Source organism: Oncorhynchus mykiss, chromosome 25 (assembly GCF_013265735.2).
Source record: "Oncorhynchus mykiss isolate Arlee chromosome 25, USDA_OmykA_1.1, whole genome shotgun sequence".
In the NCBI taxonomy this organism is placed as follows: domain Eukaryota; kingdom Metazoa; phylum Chordata; class Actinopteri; order Salmoniformes; family Salmonidae; genus Oncorhynchus; species Oncorhynchus mykiss.
The window spans coordinates 30,856,837-30,873,659 of NC_048589.1; the positions used below are offsets into that span (position 1 = coordinate 30,856,837).

The 16,823-nt window shown below is 42.8% G+C and overlaps 1 protein-coding gene across 2 annotated transcripts; it reads right to left on the reverse strand.

Annotated features, from left to right (window-relative positions):
• Window positions 1–213: 213 nt before the first annotated feature.
• Window positions 214–15,187, reverse strand: LOC110505778 (prolyl hydroxylase EGLN3). Of its 2 annotated transcripts, none has more exons than XM_021585210.2 (5): window positions 14,522–15,187; window positions 3,522–3,641; window positions 2,760–2,896; window positions 2,470–2,543; window positions 214–1,722 (listed from the first exon to the last, which is right to left on the reverse strand). In XM_021585210.2, exons 1-5 carry the CDS (start codon window positions 15,011–15,013, stop codon window positions 1,685–1,687), a joined length of 861 nt encoding a protein of 286 aa, XP_021440885.2. In that variant the 5' UTR covers window positions 15,014–15,187; the 3' UTR covers window positions 214–1,684. The 2 variants fall into 2 exon arrangements, with proteins under 2 accessions (XP_021440885.2, XP_021440886.1); XM_021585211.2 differs by lacking the exon at window positions 14,522–15,187 and adding an exon at window positions 13,071–13,687.
• Window positions 15,188–16,823: the final 1,636 nt, after the last annotated feature.

Here is a 16,823-nt window from a genome sequence, read left to right on the forward strand (position 1 = left end):
GTTTATGGCTAGACTAAGGGTTGAACTGGGGTGTGGACATGAAGCTAGGGTAAGCTAGGGTTAGCTTCATGTCCCTAACCCTAACCGAAACCAGACCCTAACTCTAACCCTAGCTTCATGACCACAACCCAGTTCAACCCTAACTCTAACCAAATGTTTAACCCTCAACCTAACCCTTTTTATGATACAAATGTAGTACAAACTGTGACAATATTCAGGTGGAAAATAATTGTATTTGTCTTGAATATAAGTAACAAACATTAACAAAACCACATGATTCACTATACTATAAACTGTATCCACCAGCTTGGCTGACCAGCATGCAAGCTGATTTTAAGCACAAAAATCCATTACAGATAACAACCACACATAGAGTGCTGTATATCCACAATGAACAGTTTTTCATTCACCACCTCTGTAAACAGTTGAATGTTGCATCAACAATTGATTTTTTTTCTCACAAGGCGTATATACAGAAGCTGATCTGGTGTAAAGTAGTGCACCACATAGAAAAATAGGGGCGCCATTTTGGATTGGCCCTTGAGTGCCCCAGATTGCATTACCAACTTAAAACAAGTCAGACGATTCAGAACAAGCGTTAACCGGTGATAGCTCACACCTGTTTTGGATGTTTTGGTGGTGATGGAGGGGGAACGGCGTTAGCGCTGTCAAATCAACAAGCGGCACCTGGCACATACCTAAAGTGGACATTGCCATCGGCCTCATGGAGTCGCATTAAGAGAAATCCCATGCAGCCTTGTTTACAAGTTGGAATACTGGAATGTAAGATGTAATCTACACCTCGAGTAGGCTGATAGAAATCCTCATCCGTTTGTTTAATGATTTTCAGCTTGAGCGTCATTATTTCTATATAGTCTATACTTTCTCATTCTGAACTTCTAACGGAAGTGTGACGGCTGTGGCTTCCTGACAATGATCAAGAGCAGCTGCGATTTGACATCTCCAATGCTGTTCCACCTCCAACAGCGCCAAAACATCAGCTATGCAGGTGTCAGCTATCGTCAGTTAACGCTTGATCTGATTGAATCTAGGCCTTAGTGATTTTCATCATAACATTGTCACCTCAATTCATCTTTACTGTTCAAGATTTACATGCAAACATTTTAATTATAGATGAGCCAAATTGTATAATACACACGTGAGCATGCACACACCCCACCCTCTCTCTCTCTCTCTCTCTCTCTCTCTCTCTCTCGCTCTCTCTCTCTCTCTCGCTCTCTCTCTCTCAAACAGAACTATACAAACCGGCATGCATGAACTGGTAATCAATTATTTTAGAACAGCAGTAGTTAAAGGAGAAAATTCAGTTATTTTAACCCAAATACATTCTTTAACTATATTATATAAAGACATTTCAGGAAGTAGTACAGTATTATTTGGGTTGATTCATTTAACTACAATGACGAGAATCGCTGTTATTGAAAGGAGCAGAAAATCATTTTATTTCTAAATATATGCACAAAGCCATTAACGTCTCTTCTTATCATCTACCACAACCACACATCTTTGTAGCTTTCAACATCTTTGTAGCGTTTAGAAGAGGTACCACAGCACAGTCCAAACAGTGATTAGACCAAAGCATGACAACTCTGTCAGCACAAAGGATTAGGGATCCAGTGTTGTATTGTGTCACACAGGATGGAGTCTCTTATGAGGTCAAAGTTCAGGGAGTACTGCTTCCGTCCGGGTCTTGGGTGGAGGCTGAAATAGATTAATGCCATTAAAGTTAGAATCCTTCATTTAAATAATAACAAAGTGGTCGCCCCCCTTTGCTTTGGTAAAAGGCTGGGAGATGGGCCTGGAGAAATGGAACCACTCTAAAATTCATAGACAGAGTTGTGGATGCAAGGACTTAAAACTACTGTATAAATGATAGTTTTAGGGCTCTATTCAATATGACTTGCAGAATTTCAGCTTTACAGCGTGTTTGAAATTTAAAGGCAATGTTCCCGTTGTAGCTGAGACTGCATTCACGGTAAATGCTGCATATGTCGGCTCAATCAAAAATCACCTTTACATTTGTATCGTGGAATCTGTAACACTTCAGCTTTCCAGACTGAACAGAGCCCTCGAGCCCTTAAACATGTTTTGAGGCTATACAGTGTGTGTTTACATTTAAATTGGTTACAAACATTGTAGTGAAGCAAGCTTATATTTTGGGTTCTGATGGGGTACGACAGTTGAACTAAATTAATGAGGCATTTATATGTTAAACTTTTCAAGAATCAATGGGTGTATATGATTAATCTATAAATCTGAAAATGGATGTAGCGACTAAGTAAAGGATTAGGTTACATTAGGATACATGGTGTAACCTGATGCCAGTTAACCTGACTGTAGTAACTACAATGTTACTATGCAGGAATAAGAGCTACTTCATGTAAAGTGTTAACAAATGTTTTTCTTTACACATAGAAGTAAGTAAAATAATCCAATGGAGAAATGTACCTGTTAAGTCTCTAAACCGTCTCTTTGCCTCTGCCCTTTCTTCTGAATCGAAATACCACACGGTTATAGCATATCTGGAACAAAGCAATATTCTGAATTATTAGTATTATTACATAATTACATTACATCTTCTTTAGCATTTTATGAAAATCTAACAGTGTCAAGAAAATTAACTGAGAAATGTCTTCTGTATAATAATCACAGTATGATACATTCAACCGCAGATTCAGACATTTTTGCATATGAATAATTATCAGTATAATAATAACAGTATGATGCATCAAACAGACCTTGTTGCATATGAAGGCTGCACCTCATGTGGATTCCTTCTATCTGACCAAAAGAACAGCAGTCTGTCAAACAGGGGCTCAACATCTGCAACGTAGGATTTGCCTTCGGGAAAAATGCGAAGAATTCCTCCATGCTCCTGCCAAAATAACAAAGACACATTGTTCATTTCAGCTTTACAGAATAGCAAGTTGAGCCGTAAGAGGCTTGCTCTGCAATTTACAAAGATCCTAAATCGGAGGGGGTTATCCAACAAACAGTGGACGGCAATATCTAACATTTTCATTGTCTCTAAATATAAACCATAAATATGACAAGAATCCTGATGTTATAAAGGGAACCGAACAATTAAACTGACAGTACAGTGACTGTCTTGAAAACCAAACTGTAATCTGAAAGGACTGTGGGTGTCTCCCATAGTAAAAAACATATAAAACGTCATAAGAATATGTACGAAATTAAATAAAAAATTGGACAGCAAACGCTTAGTTTTATGAGACAAGTTTAAAAGCTAGACGTTTCGGCCTTCAAATACCTTCTGCAGAAGACCATTGAAGGCCAAAACATACATTTTTTCAACTTGTCAAAATAAAACAAATATGTTTTTTTATGGTGAGCCAGTGATCCGCATTTTCCTGTCCAATGATCTCTATACATTTTTAGGTTCCACCTCTACTCGCGTTGGTTAAGCATCATCTACTTTTTTCCCGAAATTAAATATATGCAATAATATGTCATAAATATGTTATAAATCTGCAGCTCACCTGGGGGTTCCAGTTTTTGTTGAGGTAGTAGATACAGGTGATGCAGCGACCGTCAGCATTGGGATTGTCCACATGTTTCACATATCCTGTCCCTTTCCCTGGATAACACGCCACCATCGCCTGAAACAGACAAAACAAACCACAAAACATTAGTTCTCAGTCTGATACACATTATCATTTGTATAATCGCTGATCATGTGACATATGTAACATGATAACTGTAGTGTACACCATTACAGAAGCCTTTTTTGTGAGAAAATATTTGTGGAAATGCCTTGACTATATTCTAAGAATACAGAAATAGTTTCTGCAAATCAGAGATAAAAAACATAACATGAAGACATTTATGGGTTAATATCTTGGTTGCAGAACATTTCCTGTAAGCGTTGTTTGGGGAGGGAGCGTTGTGGTTTCAGCAGAACTGGCCTACGTGCATTCAGTCAGCATCCAAGGAAGCACAATTAACCAAACTGTGGTAATCTATCTTGTGATAAGAAAGCCAAGAAAAGCCCTCAAAGCAATGCAGATGAAGACGCGTGTGGTTACGACCAGGGGTGGGCACATTGGGTCAGATAGAGGGTTTACTAGAGGCCAAGTGACATTCTGTCATGTAACATTTCATTTGGGCATCAGATATGGATCACAAGTTAAGGCTAGTAGGTGTAGACACGAAGGAACGTAATCGGACAAGGATTTATTTGTTTAATAGATGTACAGTGCCTTTGAATTAGTCCATCTTTTGTTTTGTTACAGCTTGAATTTAAAATGGATTAAAAAATAATAATTCTCACCCATCTACACATAATACCCAATAATGACAAAGTGGAAAAATGTTTTTAGAAATTGGAGAAAATGTATTGTGTGTAAAATGTATAAATACAGAAATATCTCATTTACATAAGTATTAACACCCCTGAGTCAATACTTTGTAGAAGGGCGGTACACCTGTCAAACGGTAACGCAGGAGTCCTAAGCCGAGCTCAGGGAGGACAGAAACCCCCTGTGGAGCAGAATGGCAAAAGCTCTCTTGATCTTGATTTTCATGATCTTCTGAGATCTTCTGTTGAATCTGACAATTAATCTTAATGGTTGTACAGCTGTCTCAAATAAAACTGTGAAGGACCTCGGCGTTACTCTGGACCCTGATTTCTCTTTTGACGAACATATCAAGACTGTTTCAAAGACAGCTTTTTTCCATCTACATAACATTGCAAAAATCAGAAACTTTCTGTCCAAAAATGATGCAGAAAAATGTATCCATGCTTTTGTTACTTCTAGGTTAGACTACTGCAATGCTCTACTTTCCGGCTACCCGGATAAAGCACTAAATAAACTTCAGTTAGTGCTAAATACGGCTGCTAGAATCCTGACTAGAACCAAAGCATTTGATCATATTACTCCAGTGCTAGCCTGTCACTCCCTGGCCTTAGTTATCTTTGTTTTCTTTATTATTTTAGTTAGGCCAGGGTGTGATATGGGTGATTTATGTGTTCTGTCTTGTCTAGGGGTTTTTGTAGATTTATGGGGTTGTGTTCAGTTTAGGTATCTAGGTAAGTCTATGGTTGCCTAGATTGGTTCTCAATCAGAGGCAGGTGTTTATTGTTGTCTCTGATTGGGAACCATATTTAGGCAGCCACATTCTTTGGGTATTTTGTGGGTGATTGTTTCCTGTCTTTGTGTTTGCTGCACCAGATAGGGCTGTTTCGGTTTTCCGTTTATTGTTTTGTAGTTTGTTAATGTTTGAGTTTTCTTAATAAAGAACCATGAACTATAACCACGCTGCGTTTTGGTCCGCCTCTCCTTCCCAGGAAGAAAACCATGACAGAATCACCCACCACAACAGGACCAAGCGGCGTGGTGAAAAGCAGCAGCAGCAACAGCAGGAGAGGCAGCGGCAGCAGGAGAAGCAGCCAGCATCACAAGACTCATGGACATGGGAGGACGAGTTGGACGGAAAAGGACCCTGGGCAGAGCCGGGGGAATATCGCCGCCCCAAAGCAGAGCTGGAGGCAGCGAAAGCAGAGAGGCGGCATTACGAGGAGCAGGAGAGGCAGCGATGTCAGGATTTCGGGACATGGAAGCAGAATCTGGACTATACAACTTGGGAAGAGATAGACAGGTGGGCGGTCGACCCAGGGAGAGTGCCGGAGCCCGCCTGGGATTCGATGGAGCAGTGCGAGGAAGGTTACAGGAGAATGGAGTTGGAGAAACGAGCACGGCGGCGTGGTAGGAAGCCCGAGAGTCAGCTCCTAAAATTTCTTGGGGGGGGGCACACAGGAAGTATGGCGAAGCCAGGTAGGACACCTGCGCCAACTTCCTGTGCTTACCGGGGGGCTAGAGAGACCGGGCAGGCACCGTGTTATGCTGTGGAGCGCACGGTGTCTCCAGTGCGGGTGCATAGCTCGGTGCGGTAGAGTGGGCATCGAGTCAGGTAAGGTTGGGCAGGCTCGGTGCTCAAGAGCTCCAGTGCGCCTGCACTGTCCAGTGCCACCTACACGCACCAGCCCTCCGGTGGCAGCCTCCCGCACCATGCTTCCTATGTGTGTCCAGAGCCCAGTACTCCCTGTTCCTCCTCCCCGCACTCGCCCTGAGGTGCGTGTCCTCGGCCCAGTAACACCAACGCCGGCACCACGCACCAGGCCTACAGTGCGCCTTGTCTGTCCAGCGCTGCTAGAGTCTCCCGTCTGTCCAGAGCTGCTAGAGTCTCCCGTCTGTCCAGAGCTGCTAGAGTCTCCCGTCTGTCCAGAGCCGCCAGAGTCTCCCGTCTGTCCAGAGCCGCCAGAGTCTCCCGTCTGTCCAGAGCCGCCAGAGTCTCCCGTCTGTCCAGAGCCGCCAGAGTCTCCCGTCTGTCCAGAGCCGCCAGAGTCTCCCGTCTGTCCAGAGCCGCCAGAGTCTCCCGTCTGTCCAGAGCCGCCAGAGTCTCCCGTCTGTCCAGAGCCGCCAGAGTCTCCCGTCTGTCCAGAGCCGCCAGAGTCTCCCGTCTGTCCAGAGCCGCCAGAGTCTCCCGTCTGTCCAGAGCCGCCAGAGTCTCCCGTCTGTCCAGAGCCGCCAGAGTCTCCCGTCTGTCCAGAGCCGCCAGAGTCTCCAGTCTGCAGGGAGCCGCCAGAGCCGGCAGTCTGCCAGGATCCGCCAGAGCCGCCAGTCTGCCAGGACCCGCCAGAGCCGCCAGTCTGCCAGGACCCGCCAGAGCCGCCAGTCAGCCAGGATCCGCCAGAGCCGCCATTCAGCCAGGATCTGCCAGAGCCGTCAACCTGCCTGAGCTACCTCTTAGTCCTGAGCTACCCCTCGGTCCTGAGCTTCCTCAGTAATGAGGCACCCCTTAGTCCAGGTGGGCCCTTTGTTACGGTTACTAGGCCAAGGTCGGCGGCGAGGGTCGCCACTCAAAGGACGCTAAAAAAGCAGACTAAGACCATGGTGGAGTGGGGTCCACGTCCTGCGCCAGAGCCGCCACCGTGGACAGACGCCCACCCAAACCCTCCCCGATGGGTTTAGGTGTGCGGCCGGGAGTCCGCACGTTGAGGGGGGGTACTGTCACGCCCTGGCCTTAGTTATCTTTATCTGTAGCAAGATGCATATATACCATTAATAGCTATAGGCAGGACTAGTGTGGGAGAGAAGTGTGTGTGTGTTTGTGACGTTCAATTGCACCCAGATACTGGTCTGGAGGGAACCACCCCTGTGGTATTTCTGACGAAAGCCAGTGTGTAGGGGAGGTCTACTGAATGCTACGAGCTAGGGCATAAGTACCAGCCGATGCAGGCATTCTGAAGATAATACTAGTTGGGCCCAATTTAGGGTTATTTCTGTCGATCGCTTTCAGGAGCGACCTGACTCGGTCATAAGCAATTCCTAGAGCAGAGGACATATGAGCCAGCCATTGGTGTGGTACGAACTCATTGGTGAGACCCGGGTCCGTGCAGATTCACGGACTATACGACGTTCAGAACGAGATGGTAGAGGTAACTGGTAAATTAGCGACTGTTGTAAAATCGATATTCTGATATTCTTTGAGTTAATTTGGGAAATAGAAACCAAATAAAAACTAGTTTTCTCAAGTTAATGAGTTAATAATTGCTTGATCCAGTTAATCACGTAATTAGAAACTTTAATCATTCGATGAGCAACAGTAGTCACATTAACTAATACAAAGTCACGACACCTCCCTCTCGGTCTCAACCTTTAAGTCTTTACTGAAGACTCTTCTCTTCAGTGGGTCATATGATTAAGTCTAGTCTGGCCCAGGAGTGTGAAGGTCAACGGAAAGGCTCTGGAGCAACGAACCGCCCTTGCTGTCTCTGCCTGGCCGGTTCCCCTCTTTCCACTGTGATTCTCTGCTTCTAACCCTATTACAGGGGCTTAGTCACTGGCTTACTGGTGCTCTTTCATGCCGTCCCTAGGAGGGGTGCGTCACTTGAGTGGGTTGAGTCACTGTTGTGATCTTCCTGTCTGGGTTGGCGCCCACCCCTTGGGTTGTGCCATGGCAGAGATCTTTGTGGGCTATACTCGGCCTTGTCTCAGGATGGTAAGTTGGTGGTTGAAGATATCCCTCTAGTGGTGTGGGGGCTGTGCTTTGGCAAAGTGGGTGGGGTTATATCCTTCCTGTTTGGCCCTGTCCGGGGGTATCATCGGATGGGGCCACAGTGTCTCCTGACCCCTCCTGTCTCAGCCTCCAGTATTTATGCTGCAGTAGTTTATGTATCGGGGGGGCTAGGGTCAGTTTGTTATATCTGGAGTACTTATCCTGTCTTATCCGGTGTCCTGTGTGAATTTAAGTATGCTCTCTCTAACTCTCTCTTTCTCTCTTTCTTTCTCACTCTCGGAGGACCTGAGCCCTAGGACCATGCCTCAGGACTACCTGGCATTATGACTCCTTGCTGTCCCCAGTCCACCTGGCCATGCTGTTGCTCCAGTTTCAAGCAAACATTGCTTGCTGTTTGGGGGTTTAGGCTGCACTCCTGTAGGTTTTAACTCTAACCTTTTTAACTCTAAAACCTACAGGAGTGTAGCTCTCCAGGAACAGGGTTAGAGTTAAGACCTACAGGAGTGTAGCTCTCCAGGAACAGGGTTAGAGTTAAAACCTACAGGACGGTAGCTCTCCAGGAACAGGGTTAGAGTTAAAACCTATAGGACGGTAGCTCTACAGGAACAGGGTTAGAGTTAAAACCTATAGGACGGTAGCTCTACGGGAACAGGGTTAGAGTTAAAACCTATAAGACGGTAGCTCTCCAGGAACAGGGTTAGAGTTAAAACCTATAGGACGGTAGCTCTACAGGAACAGGGTTAGAGTTAAAACCTATAGGACGGTAGCTCTACGGGAACAGGGTTAGAGTTAAAACCTATAAGACGGTAGCTCTCCAGGAACAGGGTTAGAGTTAAAACCTACAGGACGGTAGCTCTACAGGAACAGGGTTAGAGTTAAAACCTATAGGATGGTAGCTCTCCAGGAACAGGGTTAGAGTTAAAACCTATAGGACGGTATCTCTCCAGGAACAGGGTTAGAGTTAAAACCTATAGGATGGTAGCTCTCCAGGAACAGGGTTAGAGTTAAAACCTATAGGACGGTATCTCTCCAGGAACAGGGTTAGAGTTAAAACCTATGGGATGGTATCTCTCCAGGAACAGGGTTAGAGTTAAAACCTATAGGACGGTAGCTCTACAGGAACAGGGTTAGAGTTAAAACCTATAGGACGGTAGCTCTCCAGGAACAGGGTTAGAGTTAAAACCTATAGGACGGTAGCTCTACAGGAACAGGGTTAGAGTTAAAACCTATAGGACGGTATCTCTCCAGGAACAGGGTTAGAGTTAAAACCTACAGGACGGTAGCTCTCCAGGAACAGGGTTAGAGTTAAAACCTATAGGACGGTAGCTCTCCAGGAACAGGGTTAGAGTTCAAATCTATAGGACGGTATCTCTCCAGGAACACGGTTAGAGTTAAAACCTACAGGACGGTAGCTCTCCAGGAACAGGGTTGGAGTTCAAATCTATAGGACGGTAGCTCTCCAGGAACACGGTTAGAGTTAAAACCTACAGGACGGTAGCTCTCCAGGAACAGGGTTGGAGAGCCCTGATATATGGTGACATTTGGGACAAAGCCTAGCTCTAATCAAACACTGTAGCGTGAGGCTATATTTATGATGGGTTGAATTTAAATGGTAGATATACAGGATATGAACATTCCATTCCAGCTAAACATTGGAAATACAATATAGCGTTTTGCAACAAAACCCATTTTAATACACATCTAAAAATCTATGAATAAAAAATCTGAGAACAGTAATATTTACACACACATAAAGGTACCCATAAGCATTCATTTCTGATGGAAAAAACACAAGTGAAAAATTGGTGGATATAGCATTTTGGAAATAAACCATCTTATCCTGCGATTTTCAGTTTCTCCAGGAAGAGTCCATATTAGGTTCCTTAAAGAAGAATATCCCCAGACACGAAAACAAAAGGATAATATAATGACCATAAAAATAGCATTGGAATCGTGTCATGCCAGCAACCTAACAATTTCACAGCAACCTTTAGACTATTCCTTCAACAATCTCTCTCCTTTGATTGTTGAACGATTACTATTATGCACACACCCATATAATAAAGCTGTAATAAAATACCTCTTCTGGAGCAACATCACAACGGTCTTATCTGATAAAGTGATCCTTTAGTTTATTTGCACCGCAGCATATTTCCTGTCGGCACATACTGAGGAAAGGAGTATTATGACGCACACAGTGTTTACTGTCTACAGTGGGGGCACGTATGCACGTACACACAGTGTTGTCAAAGAAGAGCGAAAACATATGAAGCAAGAGAAAGGAGGAGTGGGAAGAGGGGGAAGTCCACACAGAGCAGAGCTGGCAGGCTGCCAGGATGTTGAAGGTTTAATGACAGTGCTACGTGTCCAGCATGAGCCAGCAGACGCAACATAGCACAGCTAGGTCTACAGGCCTCTCTCCCGCTCTTCCATCTCTCTCCCTCTTCCTCCCTCTCTCCTTTTCCCTATCTCTCTCCATGTCCCTCTATATCCCGCTCTTGTTCTCTCTCTCCCCCTCCAACAGTCAATGACTCCTCAATCAGTCCAGACAACAGACAAATGAACAGGCTGGGTGTCAACCAGCTAAAATACTATTTTGACATGGTTTCAGGTTTGTCACCTTTTCTTTGTAATGATATCTTATGAGGAAAGTTGTGTCTTTAGAATCCACTGACATTTGTTATGTTTGATCAAAACTGCTTCCAAATGTCAACAAATAAAACATCTCCACAGAGCAGTCAAATCAATTAAAATGAGTGTTATCAAATAAACAAGTGACAAAGATACTGCAGCACTCAACCGTCTATAAATCCTTCTTTAACATGAATAAATGACACATGATCATTTGCTGCTGTTTTTGACACATTATCATCTGATAAATGGTTTGTCCACATAAGGCTGGGAGCAGGGTCCAGTGATGTGAGAAAGGGAGAAGGGTGTTGGTCTGTGGGTGGTGGTGGGATGTGCAGTACTGGCTGACACTATGGCCAAGTCTGGTGTGTTGCAATGTAGTATCATGTTCACACGCTATTTCCTGCTTGAAACTCTGATTTTCTGAGAGTACAAACAGCTATAGGCAGTGTGAGGAGTCACGTACCACCCATAACTTCCACTGCAATCAACACAACATACGTGTGTTCGCATTCCCTGTTGACTGCATATAAGATCAAAGTTACTGTGAATAGATTGTGGGATTGCCATGGCTCTATGCAACAATGCTTTACAAAGCCCTGCAAAATATTTAATGAAGTATGTTTACAGTATGGAAGCAATTGGTCCAACTGTAAGCCTACACTTTGAGGCTCACAATTATTACAAATATATGATGGTAAAAAGGGGAGTATTAAATACACAAAATGGTGGCAATCCAAAGTTCACTAACAACATTTTAAAAAGTTGACTGATATGCATTAAAAAAGTATATAATTCAGAATGCATAGGCTAACCCTTAAATGAATAGAATAGAATCAAATATTAGGACATAAAAATCCATATAGCCCAATAGTTGTGTTTTACATTGACAGGGGTGCAGTGGAGCGGGTCGAGAGGTTCCTCGGTGTCCAAATCACCAAGGACTTAAAATGGTCCACACACGCACACTGTCATGGAGACCTCGTGGGACATCAAATCCTCAAAAAGTTATACAGCTGTACCATTGAGAGCATCTTGACAGGCTGAAGACATCCCAGGACATCACCGGGGCCGAGCTCCCTGCCATCCAGGACCTCTATATCAGGCGGGTTGAAAGGAAGGCCCAAAAATCGTTGAAGACTCCAGCCACCCTAGCCAAGTGTCGGCTGGAGTGGTGTAAAGCTCGTCGCCATTGGACTCTGGAGCAGTGGAAACACGTTCTCTGGAGTGATGAATCACGCTTCACTATCTGGCAGTACGACAGACAAATCTGGGTTTGGCAGATGCCAGAAGAGATGCTACCAGCCCCAATGCATAGTGCCAACTGTAAAGTTTGGTGGAGGAGGAATAATGTCTGGGCTGTTTTTCATGGTTCGGGCTAGGCCACTTAGTTCCAGTGAAGGAAAATCTTAACGCTACAGCATACAATGACATTCTAGATTATTCTGTGCTTCCAACTTTGTGGCAATAGTTTGGGGAAGGCCCTTTCCTGTTTCAGCATGACAATGCCCCCGTGCGTGCACAAATGAGGTCAATCCAGAAATGGTTTGTCATGATCGGTGTGGAATAACTTGACTGGCATGCACAGAGCCCTGATCTCAACCCCATCGAACACCTCTAGGATGAATTGGAACGCCGACTGTGAGCCAGGCCTAATAGCCCAACATCAGTACTCGACTTCACTAATGCTCTTCTGGCTGAACGGAAATAAGTCCCCACAGCAATGTTCCAACATCTAGTGGAAAGCCTTCCCAGAAGAGTGGAGGCTGTTATAGCAGCAAACGGTGGACCAACTCCATATTAATGCCCATGATTTTGGAATGAGATGTTTAACGAGCAGGTGTCCACATACTTTTGGACATGTAGTGTTTGTACCTCTTTCACTCCAGTATCCCTGCACATTGTGAATATAGTATTGGAACTGACCCTGTATACAGTATAGCTTACTTACTTCTCATGTTCTTCTTATTTTTATTTATTGTGTGTTTTTGTTCTACCTTATGTTATTTTTACTACTACATTGATAATGATTACTGATTATTGTTGGGTTTAGTGCTTGCAAGAAAGGCATTTCACTGTATTTGTGCACATGACATTAAAAGTTTACATTTTACTTGTTTTAACCCCTTATATATAAACAGTGCATTTGTAAGAACATCATATAGACATAGGCCAGACTATAACATGTTATATAAAGTTTAGGTCATATAATAACAATATACATATTTCTTCCATCAATAATACGTTTAGAGGTGTGTCCACAACTGTAGCGTTTATAGTAATGTAGTACTGTACAGGCCTACTAAATTAGCTCTGTCGTCAAAACAGTGACCCCCTTCAAACACCATCGACACGCTCAAAACTGTCGCACAACTTACCTTCGATCTTTCTCGAATTATACTTTTCCCAAGTCGACCGATGCAAAGAGAAACCAACTTATCGATTAATGTCAGAAGGAGGTGAATAGCCTCGCACCTCTTTTCACCTCCATTGACCCAGGCTATCTTATCTCCTCTAATGTTCCTTTTGGAGACCCCAAAAGGGCCAGGACCAGCCAGCTGTCCATCCTGCAGAACTCCAGAGTAGTGCATCTCTTTCACTTGGTTCAAAACAAAGTGCCCAACCAATTCTCCTAGAAAGTTGTCTACGTAAAAGAATCCTTGGTCCAGTAGAGATGGGACAATATGGTCCATGGCTAACCGCTCCAACTCTGTGTCCATTACATGTTGCAGAAGAGGCATTTTGACGATTTATGAGGAATTTAATGCAGCTTAAATCAGCTCCTAAAGTTGTTACTGCAACTGCATGGTAATGTCAGTGCATCAGGGTATGGTTCACTGATAAATATTTATCAACAATGCTCTCAGAAACGACTAGATTAAATTCTTAAGAAATGAAATGTCACAGAAGAGTTATGTTCTGCAGCAACTCTAAACTTCAAACTATAAACAAGCAGCGAATAAGGCACCTGGATATAACTACAGAACGTGCAAGATGTGTTGTAGCACTAGAGGGGCGGAGGGAAGCAAGGACCTTCATTCATTCTATTGAACTGACTCAGAACGCCTACGCACGATCACATACAATTAGAACTACATTTACGCTTATAAATGCATATTATTCTAAATGCACAATTACAAATAAGTACGGATAAACGATGAATATCCCTAATTTTAAATTTGGGCGTAAAATTAAAGTGATCGTTTAAAATTGCGTTTTTCATTGGGCTAATGATAAAATACAGACGTTTATAAGTAGATACAACTTTGTGTAATTGACCTTTGCACAAACATCTCCAATGCAATTTATATATAAAAAAATAATATATATATATATATATATATATATATATATTATATATATATGTGTGTGTTTATTTCTGTGCGCGTGCGTTAGGAGTGTCCCCCGCCATTGAGGATTCCACCAGGCGCATGTAGCCCTCTTGAAGCCGCTCGCTGCACGTCCTCTCCACTAAGGTAAACATGACAATGGCAAAGTGCCACAAACCCCGACTTTTGCATCCCCATGAAAAGTGTCTGGGTATAATAATAATAACAATAATAAATACAAAATATAAATAATTTATTGAAGTATTTACTATTACTCAGTAATTGTGTATAATTATAGAATGGTGTCAATGTCTAGGCTAAGAACTATCAATATGAGCACAAAGACAGAACAGGTCAATTGAATCAAATATGAATAGACAGTTTTTTCCACATGTTGCCCTAAGGAATAGGCTAAACATCATAAACTAACACATGCAGATTGTGCATTAGTGATTGTGCATTAATACCAGTCAGTCCTGATTGAGTAAAATACTACTAACCTTATGCCTCCCTTTAATTTTGTAGCTTCCCAGTTTACCGTCGGCATAGGTGATGAGTTTATCCATCCTTGTCAATAGAAAGCCAAGGTTTTCACAACCTGTTTCAGTCCCTTCCACCCACGCAATTTTATCACCTCGAATGGAGTTATTTTTGCCAAAGTTTCCACCTGCAAGTTCCCCGTCTTGCATCTTTCCACCTTGGTGAATGTGTCGGACTTCTTGTAGAACGCGCTCTCCAATTTTGTTTCCGAGAAAATTGTCCACAATGCACAGACCATATGAATTCATACATGGCACAATATATTGCAAAACTAATTTGTGAGGGTTAAGCCTTTTATGATCTTTAGATTTTGGCCTGTAACTGCGGGGTTTTCTGAGGCCACTCGGCAAGACCCCCTCCCTCGACTTGTCTTCAACATTATTAACAGTGATTTTACCCTTTGAGGACACTTCCAAACTGTGGTCATCCCCCTCCACTGCAATATTGTTCATTTTGAGGGCTTTTCTTTGAAGACAAGTCCCCGCTAATTGTTTTTCTCCTAAAGTAGTCCAATATCTTCCGACTGAGCCGTTTGAAAGGCCTACTTGTCGCGTCAGTATACTCAATTGATAGTGGGCTCGTTTGAGTGGTAAGGCTGAAGTAACCGACTGCAGTCGAAAGTCGAGGAGTGAAGTCAGGGGAGGTGCATCTGCGACACCCGAAAGTCTGGCGCTAATGTGGTTTTCCAACAGCAAGACTCAGATCAACATGACAGTGTTGTCATTGTTAATACACGTGCATCTTTATAATGTTGAAATAAACATCCCTCCTACAGCCATATCACACACAAACTGAACACAAATGTGTGAGAGAGTCTCAAATATCACATTCATTTGTAGACACTAGTCTACATGAACAGCCTGTTCTCATAGACTAGAAGTAACATAGTAAACGAAAATCCGGGACTCTCAAATTAATATGCTGTGTTATGTTTGGTAATGTTACATAAAACAGGTTACTTAAGGCAAAAACGGAAGGAGGGTGGTTGGTCGAGGTGAATGGGTGGGCATATAACACAAACATCTTAGCAACCCAAAGAGTGTGTGTTTGAATCTCACCACGGACAACTTTAGGATTTTACCTAAATAGCAACTTTGCAACTACTTACTACTTTTTAGGGACTTTTTTGCAACTACTTAACATGTTACCTAACCTTTCCCCTAACCCTAACCTTAACCCTTTAACCTAACTCCTAACCTTAACCCTGAACCCCTAGCTAATGTTAGCCACCAAGATAACGTTAGTGTTAACCACCTAGCTAACATTAGCCACAACAAATTTGAATTTTTACATATAACACATATTGCAAATTTGTAACATTGTATGAATTGCAATTCATAACCAGTGGTGTGTATTTATGGATGCCAAGGGAAGCCAGGTTTCCCCCAAAACGTACCAAATTTACAAGAGGCTGAATGTATCTTACCGGAGAAAGCATCCGAGCGTATGTGTAGCCCATCTATCTGATGCTGTCTGGTCAAAAAGAGTATTACATTGTTGCCGCCCGTAGCATTGAATGCAACGGAAGCCAGCGAGCATTTGGACTCCCTTGGTAAAAATAAATAAATAATAATAATAGCCAATCAGTGTTAAACTAATCTGAGTGAGCTCAACTGTGAATGGTCCTGGTGGACAACAAAAAAAGTGTCAAGGGAAGCCAGTTTGGATTTGTCTTCACACCAATCACATCAAAAGCAAAACGTCATTGACAGAATAAACTTGAATTGTTGCATCTCGTTTTGTTGTTGTCCTTGGTGGCTAGCTAGCTAAAATGGTCCCTTTCCTAAATTAGCCATGGATGGAGGTAGGGATTTGTACTTGTGGTTTTACTTAATTCTCTGTACTGGCCAATGATTATAACGGTGATTCTTATTCAACCATAAAGACATACATTTGGCTACCAAATATGCGCAGGGAGAGAGACAATAGCCTATGTGAACTTTGATTTTATAATCTTAATTGTAAAGCAGATTTAATTTCACCTCCCTAATCATAAGAGCCATTTAAAGAACAATGCACATGATCATGGATTAATAACATAACTCTTATCAGAAGTGATTTTGGACCTGAACTGCCTTGGTTCTAAAAATGTGTTTAATTTCTTATATTCAGATGTGATAAATGTACTCCTCATTAAAGCTCACAATATAGAATTATGTATAAATTGTAAGAGGCCTTATAAATGCAATATTATATTTGGAGGCTATTTATACAATAAAACAACTAAATAGAAAACTTGAAAAAGACTGAGGATGATTTGAC